Source organism: Dermacentor albipictus, chromosome 1 (assembly GCF_038994185.2).
Source record: "Dermacentor albipictus isolate Rhodes 1998 colony chromosome 1, USDA_Dalb.pri_finalv2, whole genome shotgun sequence".
NCBI classification, from domain to species: Eukaryota; Metazoa; Arthropoda; class Arachnida; order Ixodida; family Ixodidae; genus Dermacentor; species Dermacentor albipictus.
The window spans coordinates 27,557,114-27,571,873 of NC_091821.1; the positions used below are offsets into that span (position 1 = coordinate 27,557,114).

The 14,760-nt window shown below is 42.1% G+C and overlaps 1 protein-coding gene across 1 annotated transcript in view; it reads left to right on the forward strand.

The window, feature by feature from the left end:
• Tgt (tRNA-guanine transglycosylase) overlaps positions 1-14,760 on the forward strand; it is a 39,203-nt gene that overhangs the window by 6,603 nt on the left and 17,840 nt on the right. Inside the window, exons 4-6 of the mRNA XM_065437201.2 lie at positions 9,999-10,114; positions 10,224-10,362; positions 14,049-14,124. Coding sequence (XP_065293273.1) covers positions 9,999-10,114; positions 10,224-10,362; positions 14,049-14,124 — 331 coding nt within the window. The remainder of the gene's footprint in view (positions 1-9,998; positions 10,115-10,223; positions 10,363-14,048; positions 14,125-14,760) is intronic.

Genomic DNA, 14,760 nt, shown 5'->3' on the forward strand with positions numbered 1-14,760 from the left:
TGTTCCTTTCAGCAGGTGTCGGAAGTGCCGAACACCCAAGTATACCGCAAGCAGCTCATAACCAAACATGCTGTAGCATGTTTCTGCAGGCTTCAGCTTCTGGGGAAAAAAAACAAGTGGGCACCAGAAGTTGCACTGAAACTGTTATAAAATGGTGCTCACAGTTGCACTAGATATATCAGTGATAAGACAAATTGGTGCAACATGTAGGGGATGCACCAGCAGGGTGGCATCTGCCAATGCGTTTTTGGCAGCTTGAAAAAACTCTTCGACGTCAAACGTTCAGGACAGTGGAGCAGACAAAGCTTTAGTGGTCTTGAGAAGCTCGGTCAGTGGTATAATAATTTGGGAAACATTGGAAAGAAAATGGCGGTAGAAGTTCAGTAGCCCAAGGAACTCTCGGAGCTTTTGCAGTGACATTGGGCGAGGGAACTCGCGCAAGGCCCGAACTTTCTATTCCAATGGTCTGATTCCTTCGGGAGTCAAGCAGTGTCCAAGGAACTCAATGTTGCGGACACCAAAGACACACTTTGCGGGTTTGATGGAGCCGTGAAAATAACTGGTGCAAATGGTTGCTTTGCTGCTCAGGGGAAATACTAGCCACCAGGAGGTCATCGAGGTATGCAAAGATGAAGGGGAGTCCTCAGGTGACCTCATTGATAAATCTCTGGAACGTCTGAGCACCGTTTCCCAGCCTGAACGGCACGCGGACATACTCAAAAAGCCTGAATGCTGTTGCAGTTGCAGTCTTTGGTATGTCTGCAGGCTCGACAGGGATTTGATGGTAGGCCTTCACTAAATCTATCTTGCCGAATATTACTGTTCCAGCTAAATTGGCTGCGAAGTCGTGAATGTGAGGGAGTGTATAGCGATCAGAAACTGGCATGTGTTGAACACTCAGTAGTCGCCTCACGGGGGGTAATCCCCTGGGTCACACTTTGGTACCGTGTGGAGAGCTGAAGACCAACTGCTTGATGAAAGACGGATGATACCCAGTTGCAGCATGTGGTAGAATTCTCTCCTTGCGATGGCAAGGCAGTCACCAGCGAGGCATCTTGGTCGGCAGAACACTGAGGGGCGTGTGGTGACATGATGCGTGACCTTATGACGTACTGGCAGTGCAAGATTGGAAGGTTTCATGATGGCAGGGAAGTCTGACAGAATTGAGGTGAACGCAGATGATGGTATCTGTGGTACCATTCTAGTGGTCGATGTCATACGTGCGAGGATGCCTTGTATAGACATCCTAGTCGTCATGTCTACAAGGTGACGAGCGCGGAGGTCAACACTAAGGGCAAATTAGGTCAGAAAATCCACGTCCAACATGGCCATATCTGTGTCTGCAACAAGGAACAGCCATTAGAAGGTGCATTGGAGACAAGTTGACGGTAAGAGAGCGCTGGCCATATGTGTTGATAGAAGAGCTGTTAGCTGCTTGAAGGGGCGTGGTTTTTTTGCATGCTGCCAGTCTAGTCGCACAGCAGGAATGACGCTGACCTCTGCACCTGTCCATGAGAAATCTGGCAATCCTGTCAGTGACGTAGAACAGGCAATTTGTACAGCAAGAGTCACTGGCCGCCATCAGCGACTCTGCAGCATGTTTCCCTGCCATCTGCGAGGGGAACAGCACTGACTTTGCTGGCACCGAATTTGTTGTCGTGGCCAGAACAAGGGCTGGACCGAGAAGGGAATTTGGAACGGCAATTGTGGTTGCACTGACGAAGGTGGGGCGATGACTGTAGTGCAATAATGATCTCAGCAAGATCGTCAATCATTTGCTCAAAGGGACACTGCTGATCTTCAAGGTGCGACAGCAGAATGGTTGTTGTTGCCAATGTACCTCTTGTTCAAAGTCAGTGATGTGGTTGGCCAGCTCGGCAAGATTGTTGAGGGACATTCCTAATGGTGTGGTAGCTAAGGTGACCACGAGATTCTGCAGCAGGCACTGAAGGAGCAGTTCACAGAGCAGTGGGCTGTTTGCGAATGGCCTACAGTCACCGAGAAGCCACCGCACATAACGTAGAAGTCCCCACGGTCGATGGTCACCAAGTGCCTCTTCGTTGAGAAGCTGCTGGAGGCACGTGCACAGAGACACGAACTTACGTTGCTGCACCATCGTTTTGAAATGCTCATAGGGGCGGGTGTCATGGGGTGCGTCCACAACGTCTTGGAATCCTCAAGCATCTCTGTAGATAGTGCCAATACAGCGTGGAGGAACCTCGCGCGCTGTGAAGTCATGCACTGAAGGTCGAAGATGGCCGCCACCTGAGTAAACCAGGCTGCAGGATTGTGTGGCCAAAAGGACAGCAGGAAAATGCACCATAGCACGGCCCTCTGCTCTGGTCAACGGTCTCTCGTTGATGGCCTCGTCCATGACGTCGTGCTCGCCGTACGATCACGTCTAAGACACCACGTTATAGGGACTGAGGTTCAGTCCTCTACAACAATGTGTGAGTCAGCAATGTATGAATCAAAGAAGTGGACAACATAAAATTAGTTGTTCACTTCTTTGTGGGCAGCAGAGACATCACTAATTGAAAACGCACTTAAGGCGACTGAAAAGACAGCACACAAATGCCCATGACTTTTTTCAAATCTTTGGGGCTTTTTTTTTTCTCTCTTTTTTTTTAAGCCCCGAAAAAAAGATTATGTGTAGGATAGTTTACGAAAACAGTTTTGTCAAGCATTTCTGAGCATATGGTATAGCCTATAGCTTCTTCAAATACAACTTTGCCTAAAAACAAACATTTAAAAATAGTTGACTAATTTTAAGTAGCTAAATGAGCACGCTAAAACAAGTATTCTGGGTTGCTTAAAATAGTGAACAACTTGCTTTTGATTTGAGCCACCTGCCGATACCGTTTTTGTTTGTTAAGCTTGGTTATGTGAAACACCCAGCATTAAAGGTTTCCAGCACAGTCTCGAACCAAAAACCATACCCTAACCGGAATTTTAGCTGGACCTGAACTGGAACCAATATTCTAAGAACGTGCCTGAACTCAAACCAAATCTGAACTGAAAAAAACTGGCTGTGGCTTAGCTAAGGTTAAGCCCAGGATGCGAAGCATACTAGCCTTTATTTTAACGCGACAGCGTTAAGGAGTTCGTGTCGCAGAAAAGCCGGTGTCGTCGGCGTCGGCTCAGGCGTGCGGCGCTTGCTCAGGCGCACATTTCGTTGTCGCGCCGAACGCTGCGTTGCTCGACGCTCACCGCGTCCAATGCGGGGCGCGTAGTCGCTGCACCGTAGCAAAGCCACCTAGAAACAGTCTCTGTAGCACGCCGCAACCTTCGCTTCTCATTCCAACGAGCAGCTCTGTCTCCAGGAGGCATCTCACCTCGTGAGTGTCTAGCAGAGGCAAGCGCAGCTGCTTATATACCGCCGCGACGCCGCGAGCGACGGCGCGAGTTGGAGCCCCGTTTCTCCTCTGTCGTGACGTCACGGTGTCACGTGGTATTGAAGGTGACACCGCCGCACCTGAGGAGCTGGGTTGAGCTCTAGTAATATGCTTCGCATAAAAGAATGACGGTTATCGGTTTGGCACAAAACAGTTCAAGCATATAGGGTGCTCAATAGATAGCAATTCTTTGAAATATTTATTTCTGTTGGCACACCCTGTTAGCAGATTGTTACGGCATTAGGTGCAATGTGTGCGAGAATGAGGTGAGACCTAGGCATAGATCCTTGCACTTCCTTACTTGGTCATGCCACTTCTGTAGAAGCTGCCAATGTGGCTGTTATAGATCCGCTGGCTACTGTTACTAGATTAAATGCACATGCCAGGATACATGGAGAGCAATAATGATGGTGCCCTCGAGAAGGGAAAATATGAGAAACAACACGTTCATCACTACAGCTTCTTGTAACAATAACACTGCGGTCGCTAATGTGAATGCCGTCACCATCTCAGTGCGCGGCAAGAACGGCGCGTAACATGTACTTTTTGTTGCCCGCTGTGGTTCAAATATTTGGGACTTTCCAGCAGATTACAATGCTCTCCTATTTTTCAAATCTTTCCCAGGGCACATTGTGCATGATTTTGACTTTTTGTCTGCGCTTAGTCAGCACAAGACTGCGCCACACGTAATTCGGCAAACTCACTCAGACTCGAATCAACCCATGAGTCCGAGTCTGAGTAAAATTCTTGGGAGTCCGAATGAGCCCTAAGGAAAAATAGATATCATTTGTGAGTGAGCTTGAATGAGTTCCATTTGCTTTGACAACCTGTGGTGCAACGTGCAGTAAAACTCGCAATATATCTCACAAACTGTTTTTTTTTTCATCATTCCAAAACATGAGTGTCCTCACCTGCTTTTATTTTAAGCAAAGAAAGAACAAAAACAAACAGAAAACTGAGTGAGATGTAAATTGCTTGCTTCTTTCATTGCTGCAGACTAGAAGTTTGGAGTTGTAATTTATGTAATACAATGTGAATGTGGGCACTCAAAAAAAAAAAAAGGTTACCTTGAGGATCCAGCATGGAACCGCGGGGCCGGTGTTGGCAATGCCTGGATCTACGCTGCATCCTCAAGGCCAATTCTTATAGTTTTATTTGTATACTATGAGGGACATTAACAGTCCTTGCAGTCAACTGCGAAAAACACTGATGCAAATGGAGACTCGTCTGAATATTTATAGTTTAGGAGGACCACAGTTGTTGTGCCAGCGATTGAGTTCCTGAGCAAACACACAGAGGAGGTCACTTATGCACAATAGTTACTTACCGCTATCAGGTAATAATGTCTCATCTTAGGCAGCCTATGAATTCGCTGGGTTGTACCAAGTACTTATTTATTTAACCCATCTCAACATGTTTGGATTCCTTCAATAAGATTCACAGTGCTGTAGCAGTGCCTTTAACTCTTTCAACAAGCACTGCACTCAACTAAACGCATCTCGGTCTTGAATCAGATGTGATCATATTGTATCATATCTCGTGTACATGTATCAAATAATGTAAAGAAGCTTGACCTCACGAAACCGTTCATTTCACTTTTTTTTAAATAGAAATTGTCAGTATTTTATATTCAAATCGATATTCAACTATCATTTTTCTGGAATATTTGTATTCAATTAGAAACTGCCAGACAGCCCATTCCTCCCACCTCCTGACCAAACCTGCCCATGTGCCATGCGGACAAGTCAATAGCACCATGTAGCGTGTCGCCATCCTAATAGAAGATAAAGTTTACTCTGCTGAACCAGTGCTAGGACAGTTATACAATTTTATTTCTCTAAACCAGAACTGAACTGGAACAAAATCTGAGCACGTTGAACCCAAACCAAACCAGTATTTCTTTTGGTTTGACAGCCTGGTTTCCAGGAAATAGAAAATAATTTCTAGCAAACTTTCATAATAAAAAAAAAACACCGTATGTGAATAATTGAATACAGAATTTGTGCTGTTTTGTTGGATAAGTTAAATAAATGTAACACATTTTGTGCCTTTAAAGGCCCAAGAGCTGTCATGTTTTCTTTATCTAACATGTGATCAAGTTATACATTCAATAAGCAGGCGTTCACTCTTTCACTGCATTTGATGTTCAACTCACTTTCAGTATACCTTTACTTGCTTTGAGTAACCCTTTACATGCGTTCAAGAGCTTTGTGAGTTTCCTTTATACCACCATTGACTGTCATTTGGAGCAGTGGATCTAAAACCGGTCACCTGCTAACCTTCAAGGACCAATAAGAATGTTTAATGGGATCCTGCATGTTTCATGAGTATCACCTATTGGAAGAGAAGCTGTCGCTCTGATATTTGAGCCAGACCAAATCAAGCAAAAGAAACACGCCTGATTTTGAACAAGATTTGCTAATTTTGCTATAACCCTGAATGTTAGAAATATAAATTGTTTCATTGCTACCTTGGCAATGACTTTCTACACGTACCTCTGCATGTTGCCAACATAGACAAGGGTTTCCTTGAATAGCCTGCCAAGGCTTTAAAGGGTCTGTGAACCTGAGAAGTTTAAAAACCTCTGATTTAGGTGTGCCACCTAGCCTGTTTTTGACTAGCGTAACTATTTTCTTGCTGTTGCCAGTGGTTGCTTTTTTAACCTACCAACCAGCATGCATAGGCTTGTTTTCTGGTCCTTGCCAGAGGAAAAGTTCAGAAACTGGGTCACGAAAAAATAATGCAGATCCAGCATACATCTGGGAACCTATGTGAAGCAAAGCTTTAGTGAAGTTAAGTAAATGTTATACAACTAAATTTGATCTGTACAATTGTTTATTTTCATCTTATACAGCATGTAATGTCATACAATGTTTATGTTTATGCACTGCACAAGTTGCAATTTTGATCTCATGCAATATTTATTTTCATACACTACGCTGGTCACAAGCTATGTCAAAATGCAAGCACCAAATCCAGCAGATGCACAGTGTTAGATTTCGACACAGCAATGTCACGAGTACTAAGGCGATGTATGAACCTTGTTGGGGGGAAAATGAGGATGAGGGGTGTATGGCACAGAGTAGTACAACACATATCCAAATATAGTTGCACATTTTATACCCCCTTGTGTCACAGGGGCACATACCCAAGTGTCTAAGAATGGGGTAGCCAAATATAAGTGATCTAAGAATGATAAAAGATAAAATCATTATTCACCTGACTGTAACACGAAGCTACTAAAGAAACCAATGTGGGTTTTTTAGAAAGAAAGCTTTGCAGTTGAAGTGAAATTCATCCTTTTCCAAGGCTTAAACCCGGTACCAATGCCTTTACGGGGCAGTAACTCAACCATCTGAGCTAATCAGGAGGCTAGTCGATCGCAAAGTGAGGCCAAATTAATTGACAGCTTGAAGTGCAAGAAAACAGAATATGTCGGATCAGTTCTACAGAAGCCCGCTAGTTGGAGGAAGGTGCATGAAAGGGAAAAATGTCATCCGACCGACTGTAGCATTAAGCTACAAAAGAAACCCAATATAGGTTTCTGAAAAAGAAAGTGTCGCAGTTAAAAAAAAAACATATATATATAGTAAGCAAGATTGCATGGAGAAGTAACACACATATCTAGCTACATTTAAGGATTCTGTACCTTTTGTGTCATAGTAGCACATACCAATTCTGGAGGATTGGCCAAGAATGGCACACACCCAGTGGCACACAACAAAATGCGTTGATTATAATGCACTATTCCATGAAGAGCTTGTGTCCTTTAGAAATACCTATGAGCTGACATTATATGTGCAGGTTTTATGTTGGGATTTACTGTTTCATTAAGCAGAACAGAGGTGCACTCATTGACACTACATTGTCAGTCAGCATTCAGCGCTATATAAGCCAGTTTGGTGACTTCACTCTGCAGCAGTATTGCCAGATTGTCACAGGTATATTTTTCAAGTTTCGAGGCAGAATCTTTCTTCGTTTCTTGTTTGGCGGTAAAATTCCCCCTTCTTTTTTCGAGGCAGAATCTTTCTTCGTTTCTTGTTTGGCGGTAAAATTCCCCCTTCTTTCCAACATGAACAAATTTATTTGAAAAAAGATTCAAAAGCATCGAAAAAGTTATTTGATTAATTTTATACTTCTTTCTAAAGAAAAGTCCCTTTCAGAGCAGCTACAGTTATAATGAATTTGCTCAAAGCTGACCAAAAAGGCACATTCAATTACACACCCAAAAGGCACAGTTAAGTACTGCATATGGTTCTGTGTGGGCAGCCATCTGGATAAGACTTTAAAAGCCATTTACCATGTCTTGATGAGATGTTTTGTTTCTGAGCCATAATGTTAATTCATCTAGCAATTTGTGAATGAATAGCTTTACTTCCTACACCACATAAGCACATTTATAGGACAAAGCTTAGTTGTAAAAATGAAAGATAAATATCAATATTCAACTTTTGATACATGGGCATGTCCGTGCTGGTGGCACAAAAATCTGTGAAGCTCCAGTAATGGTCACCTTTCATTAAAGCATGTCACCTCTTTATTAAAGGGTTCTCCAATCAGCATTGCTGAACCTTCTACCTACATTTAGTTCTACCTGTGCTGCAATCACCAGAAAACTCATTGTAAGGTCATTTACATGAGCCCAAAGGAATGTCCTTCTTTGCACCCACAAACAAAGCATGCCATACACAAGATGGTCAGATTTCTAAATTATGCAAAACAGTGTCTGTGTGAAGGTTTAGGCATGCCGGTTGACTTCAATTCTTTGAAGTTTCAATTTGAATTAAATATGACTGTCATTTTTGTTTTTTATCTTCACCTACTCCCTCCACCATTCTTTCTTCCTGAGGAGGAGGAGGGGAGAGAGGAGTTGAATGGTAGTAATTTTCTTCTTCTACTTCTTCGTCGTCGTCTCTCCTCATCCTCTCTATCTCTTCTTCTCTCTTTTCTTCCTTCTTTTTCTTTATGGCCTTGGCATGCCTTTGACTATCTTCAACCAGATGAGCTAGCCTTCTGTAGCCTTTCCGTTTTGTCTTTCACTTCTAAAACAACTAAATGACAAATGGTGCCATGCAAGTTGGCCTATGTACATCACCATCTGTGTGCTTTGCACAACGTTTGGTAGCCAAGACTAGACTCAACACAAGCCATGACCAACTGTCTCAGGCAACATTTAAAGTTGTAATGGGTATTCACATTGGCAACTTGTTAGAGAGATCAGGGGAGAGATATTTGTGACATCACTTCTAGCGAATCATCTCCTGATGCCCCTGTAAACAGCAAGTTTGTGCACTAACACTGTGAAGATTACCACCAAAGGCATTAAAAACTGGCAGCATTTGTCTTCCTGAAACAAGGTGTGTCCCCATTCTGGTGGCAGTCCATGCACCAGCTTCGCCTGACAAAAGTGTGACATCTTCACCTGATATCCTCACCTTGCAATGGTGTTGTGACTGTACAGTGCAGATGGCACTCTGTTGCTCCCCCATGTTAATGCCCCCCCTACACAACATAGACATCCTCCTGCTTCTTTCTGCATTTCTTCCTCTCTCTGGTTTTCAAAAAGCTACAAATGCATGCATGGACAACTTATGTCCTGTGGTAGGGCAAAAATGACATGGAACAAGAAGAGGGGAACGATACACAACAGGCATTGTATTGAAAGTAAGCAGAGCTTGAAAAAGGCCTAGTTTGTGTAGCTTCATCATTTGGCTCTGCTGTGGCATGCACAGTGATACGTGAAGTTAGTAGAAAACAAGGATTACACAACCATACTGTATGGTTTAGTTTTTTTTGTATCCTTTGTCATTTTTGTGCTTCTACTCTGACAGTGCTTGATCAACTAGTCTAGCAGCCAAATCTTAGACAGGCGAGGAGGTTTTTCTCAAGTACAGTATACAAGCTGCCTCTTATAATCCTTTATGGAGTGTTGCTTACAGGCAACACACCAGGAAAATATTTCCTTTCTTCATGAGTTTCGTTATTTAGTATAAATGTTTTCACCCAACACTGAATGATAGGCAGCAGGCGTGATTTGTTGGATTAGGGCGGGCACAGTAGATGAGGAGGAAGCAGTTTGGCACGTGATTCACATTCTTTTGCAAGCTCAGCCAGGAGAGAAATACCAGTGCAATATTCCTGGCTGCAGTGGTATTGCACACATAATGTAAAGGAAATGCAAATGCACACCTCTGTTTCACATATGCTAGGACTGTCTGTGGCTCTACGTGAAACCATAGGTGGCTTGGGGTAAAGCTTGCTTTCAATGTTCTGCCTGGTGTTGCCCACAGGCAACAAACGTACTGTTGAAAAAGTTTCCACAAAATGCTTGTTCTTTTCATTTAATATCCTCACTCTCAGCGTATTTGCACATTTCAGTGAAAAATGAACTTTTCCTTCGGGTATCTTATGTCTCGTGCTGAAAAATATGGAAGGCACATTGAAAGTTCTTAAACTGCATGATTGTTATAAGATTTTTTTTCATTTATGCTGTGTGTCTCAGTGCCATGATTAATGTACTATAATTTCATATTTGTACTGACATAGAAATGGAAAATGAAATCTCTCACCCCCACCCACCCTTTTCTTTTCCTTTTTTTTCAGGACTATCAGATGGCTTGATCGGTGTATGGTAGCGCACAAGAATTCGGCAACACAAAACATTTTTCCAATTGTTCAGGGTGGTCTGGATGCTGCTTTGCGAAAGCAGTGTGCTTTGGGTGAGGACTGTGGTCCAGAATATGTTTCAGCTCCTCATGTGGTGATGTTGCAGTGACACTTTTATATTCAGACATCTGTGCACATGAATGTCCCACTTCTCTCCTCTAGAACTGCTGAAACGAGATGTTGCTGGCTATGCTATTGGGGGCCTTAGTGGAGGTGAGAGCAAGGATGATTTTTGGCCAATGGTGGACATTAGCACAGACTTGCTTCCAAAGAACAAACCACGGTATCTTATGGGTGTTGGGTAAGGTTATGGCTTGTTTCTTGAAGTGATTTGTGTAAGTGATATTTTTCAGTCTAGTAAATGAGCAAAACGAGAACAAGGTGAAAACGGGAGCCAACGTTTCAACACATGGACTTGTCTTTTTTCGAGGCGGCTTGAAAAAGAGAAGTCCACTTGTCGAAATGTTGGCTCCCGCTTTCACCTTGTTCTTGTTTTGCTCATCATCTTAAATTTCCATCTCATGCCTTCCCCTGTTTTCCCTGGTTTTCAGTCTAGCAGTCACTCTAGTTTACCAACATTTAAATGTATACCATTGTTGTACAGTAAATGCGAACTCATTTTGTTCTATTCCTACACACTTCCCTCAGCAGTTCAAGGCACTATCTTTGGAATTTTTTACTACTTTGTGTGCATTGCACATGGCCATGATTTTGAAGTATGCAGAAGCGTAGTAGATACTCGTCACACTCGTCAAACGTAACATGTTAAACATGGAGGACATTATTTCATAGCCATGCAGAGTGCGTCTGCATGCCTTTCATCTTGTACATCATCATTCCTTAATGGCAGCTGGATATCACATTAGATAATCACACCAGGCTATACAAGATGAGACAAAGGAAACAATATGGTTCACTCATAGGCTTGTTGACAATATAGTAGAATCTCGTTAAAAGGAACCCCAAGGGACTGGGGAAATATGTTCTGATTGACAGGAGTTCCATTTACTGAGAAAGACTTGCAGAGGTGCAAGCACTATGTCATACAGCCTCTTGGCACTGTTAGAAATGTTAAGCCTGTAGCAGCCAGTTCGTCCTGTGGCTAGGGCATCGTTAAAGGGACACTAAAGTGAAAAATGATTTCTTCTGCATCAGTAAATTACCTTTCTACAACACCAAAAACACCACTCTTACAATGATAAGACGTTTGGTAAGCCGGAAAAAGTGCAAGGACGAAATACGGGTGGCGACGCCTACATATGTTCCCACACCTGGTGGCTGGGACGTCATGGATTTTTATCGCATCTTCTAGGGCCTACTAATTATATATAGCAGTACAGTTGACTACAATGTGTTCTAAAGGAACCAAATATTAAACATGGCAAGTTTCGGGAACCTTTACTCCGCCAGCGTGGCCCAAATGCGAAAATATACTTTGGAATCCCTGACGTCACGCTGACGTACCGGCGCTAGGGTTCTGGCGCGAAATTCAAATACTGACACTTGGACCTTCATTTTCTCATCTAATAACCAAACTATTCTTTTTAAATGACTGCCTGCAGAGTTCTGAAGCAATGCTTCATTAGTCTAAACTGATTTATTGTTTCGCTTTAGTGTACCTTTAATGGCTTCTGGATTGACTAAGCTTCGCTAGTTTAGGTTTCAAAGAGGCGCCAGTGACATATCAAATCAAAAATATAGCTGTTGTTGCTCCAGTCGGCGGCAGACTAACATGTGGTCGTGCATGGGGAGTTAAAATTATAGAACGATACGTTATAATACGTTCTAAATTTTCGTTGCTCTCATTTTGGCCATTTATGGGGTGGGTGGCAAAGCCGCAAAGCTGTCCAAATTTGTACATCCAAATTTGTACATGATCAAATTTTTGCCTACTTGCATATTGGTCATCGCTTTTTAAGGATGGCTTTCTGGATAGAAGACAGGTGCTTCAAAAAATATATTTCAGCTCATAGCTCATCCTGAAAAAATCCTTCAGTGCTTGCTTCTGTGGTTCCGATTAACCCATTCAGGCGCCAGCTAATTCTGATGATTGAAAACTTTCTCCACATGTCTTACATCTTCAGAGTCATAAAAACATACAGCTGCAGAATAAATTAAGAATTTTTAATTCTTTATTGTGTTTTGTCAAGTTTACAGACTGTTGACAGAGAGTTCACAGTGTGTGTGTGCGTGTCATGCAACTGACAGTGCTCCTCTCCGTACCAACGTCAGTTGCACTTCACTCGTGGTAGAGGCAGGACGTGTGTCGAGTGAGCTCCTGAACAACACTTTGCAATGAAGTGAACACATCTTAACTCAAAAGAGGTGTGATGTAATGCTAACACATTTCTCTCAAGTTTACCGCGAAATCTACACAAAATTTTTGTTTTTATGAGCAAATACTGAAAGGGCCACTCCAAGCACCGCTTGTGCACATTTGAGTCCCTCATTTTCCCTTATTCCTCTTGCAAGTTGTAGTAAATGTTAACAGTTCAATCAGCTTAGCTAGAACTTCTATGGATTAACAATATTTGCATTGGAGCATCCCTGTTATGTACAGCCGAAACACACTCCGAACATCCTGACCGCAGATGTGTTAAGCATGTTATAAATGTTATAAAGATACTAATAACATCTTGGAGTTTTATGAGCCTTTAATCAGTAGCAATATCATTGCAGTAGTCACCCTAGAAATTGTGGAGTTGAAAAGCTCATGGCAACAGAGGAAACACATGCTGGAGTGCTAACTTGCAAAGATGGCATTTACAGCTCTTTGGAATAATAATTCTCGCTGGTTGATATACAAGGAATGGTTCATCATATCAGAGCTATTCATGATGTCAACTGGCACTAGCTTAACAGTGTTTGTGTCATCTGCTGTTGTAGCTGCGTATCAACAACACCGGCTACTGCCACAGCATGTGTTTCATGCAAGGAAGACTAGCATCACAGGATACAAGAGTTGGGTGTCTCCAAAAGATTTAGCGTCCTACCTCTATGTAACAGAGTTTTACTTTCTGTGACCCAATTTGTTAATGTCTGAATTTCATGAAGCTGAGGTTTCTCTGGCTCAGCAGTAAAAATTGCAGAACAGGTTCCCAGAACAGTCCTGGTGAATAGCATCTTGACAGTAAGCATTTATGAACAGAATCCTACAGGAAGCGTAACCAATAATAACAAGGTCACCATATGTACACATGTATAATCTGGCTGCTGCTTTGTTTGTTTTCAATGGTGTACTGATTCTTGAGGCCAAGGTCACTCTAACATTGTTTGTACGATGTATTAATAATGCCAGCATCATTTGCACATAAAATGATGCATGCAATTGATCAATATTTGCTTTGCGGCTGTGTTTTTTACGCCTGTCACGAAGCCCTCAGGTACATGCATGCAATGTGTGAGGACAACTACAGAAGAAAATTACTTTGCTAAACTGTGGGGAAGAAATTCCTGGTGTTTGGTAGTCGGAAAGCTAAAAAAGGTCTGTTATACTATGGACTTGGCTAAATTGTGGTCAATTATATTGAGGCTCAACTTAATTAAGCTTAAGCTGCTTGCAGTGCAGAAAACTTTTTTGAGATAACGTAGTTTACATAGCATATAGAACATTGGTTCTTCCATGGTTGATAAAAATATTTTTCAAAACATTCTAGAAGCATGTAAAATTTACACGTGTTCGCATTGTTTTAGGTTTATTACATAAGGCGCACTGACCATTTCATAATCGAACTCCTTTAAATCAGAAGTTGTGTAAAAAGATTATTTTCAGTGAAACATTTGTAGCTCAATTATTGTTATGGCATTCACACATTCCTGTCTTGGACACTGATGCAGTCAAAGAAGATATGCTTAGTGCAGCACCATGTGAACATTGTTGTGCAGCCTTTATTCACAAAGAGCAATTGTCATCTTGCAAAAAAAGGAATTAATGACGAATTTCTACCTTACCTAAAATTTTAAATTTTTACTGTCTCTTTTTTCCAGCTTTGCTGTTGACCTCATTGTCTGCAGTGCCTTAGGATGTGACATGTTTGATTGTGTGTTTCCAACAAGGACAGCGGTATGTAGTCTGGGGTAATCACCATTTCTGTAGCAGATTTTGCTTTATGCATAGTATGGGTAGAATGCAAGTATATGCCACCTGTTGCTTTTACTGTTGACATATATTTTTGACAATGCAGTTCCACCCCTTCACTTCAAGAGATTAACGTTACTCGCATGACAAATTGCAGTATTCACTTTGCCGATCAACCAAGTACTACTAAATTTTCCATTAATTACCTCGGACCATATGTTGCATGTGTGGAATTGAAATAGGGCAGTGCTGAAATCATGTCATTTAGCAGAAATCCTGAGACTAGTAGTTTGGAGTCTTCCATCCTCAAAAGTGCACCAAAATGGATTGGTGTTCTGAGTCTCGTTTTACCAAAGAGCACATTTCAGGAATAAATATGTAGAAAGTGGCACTAGTATGAGGATTTCTATTAAATGTACCAGCCTTAAGCACTGACTGGCTTTATTTCTATAATTTTGATGTGTGCCTAAAGTAAATAATTAAATGTGAAGTTAGGGACATTTTGTTGATCAGGTAATTTCACGTTGTGATTTGTTGTACAAGTAAGGTACACTTCAAGTAATCCAGCTGAAAAGGTGGTATTTTGATATGTCACAGGCAGTTTGTGTTTTCCTTCCTTTT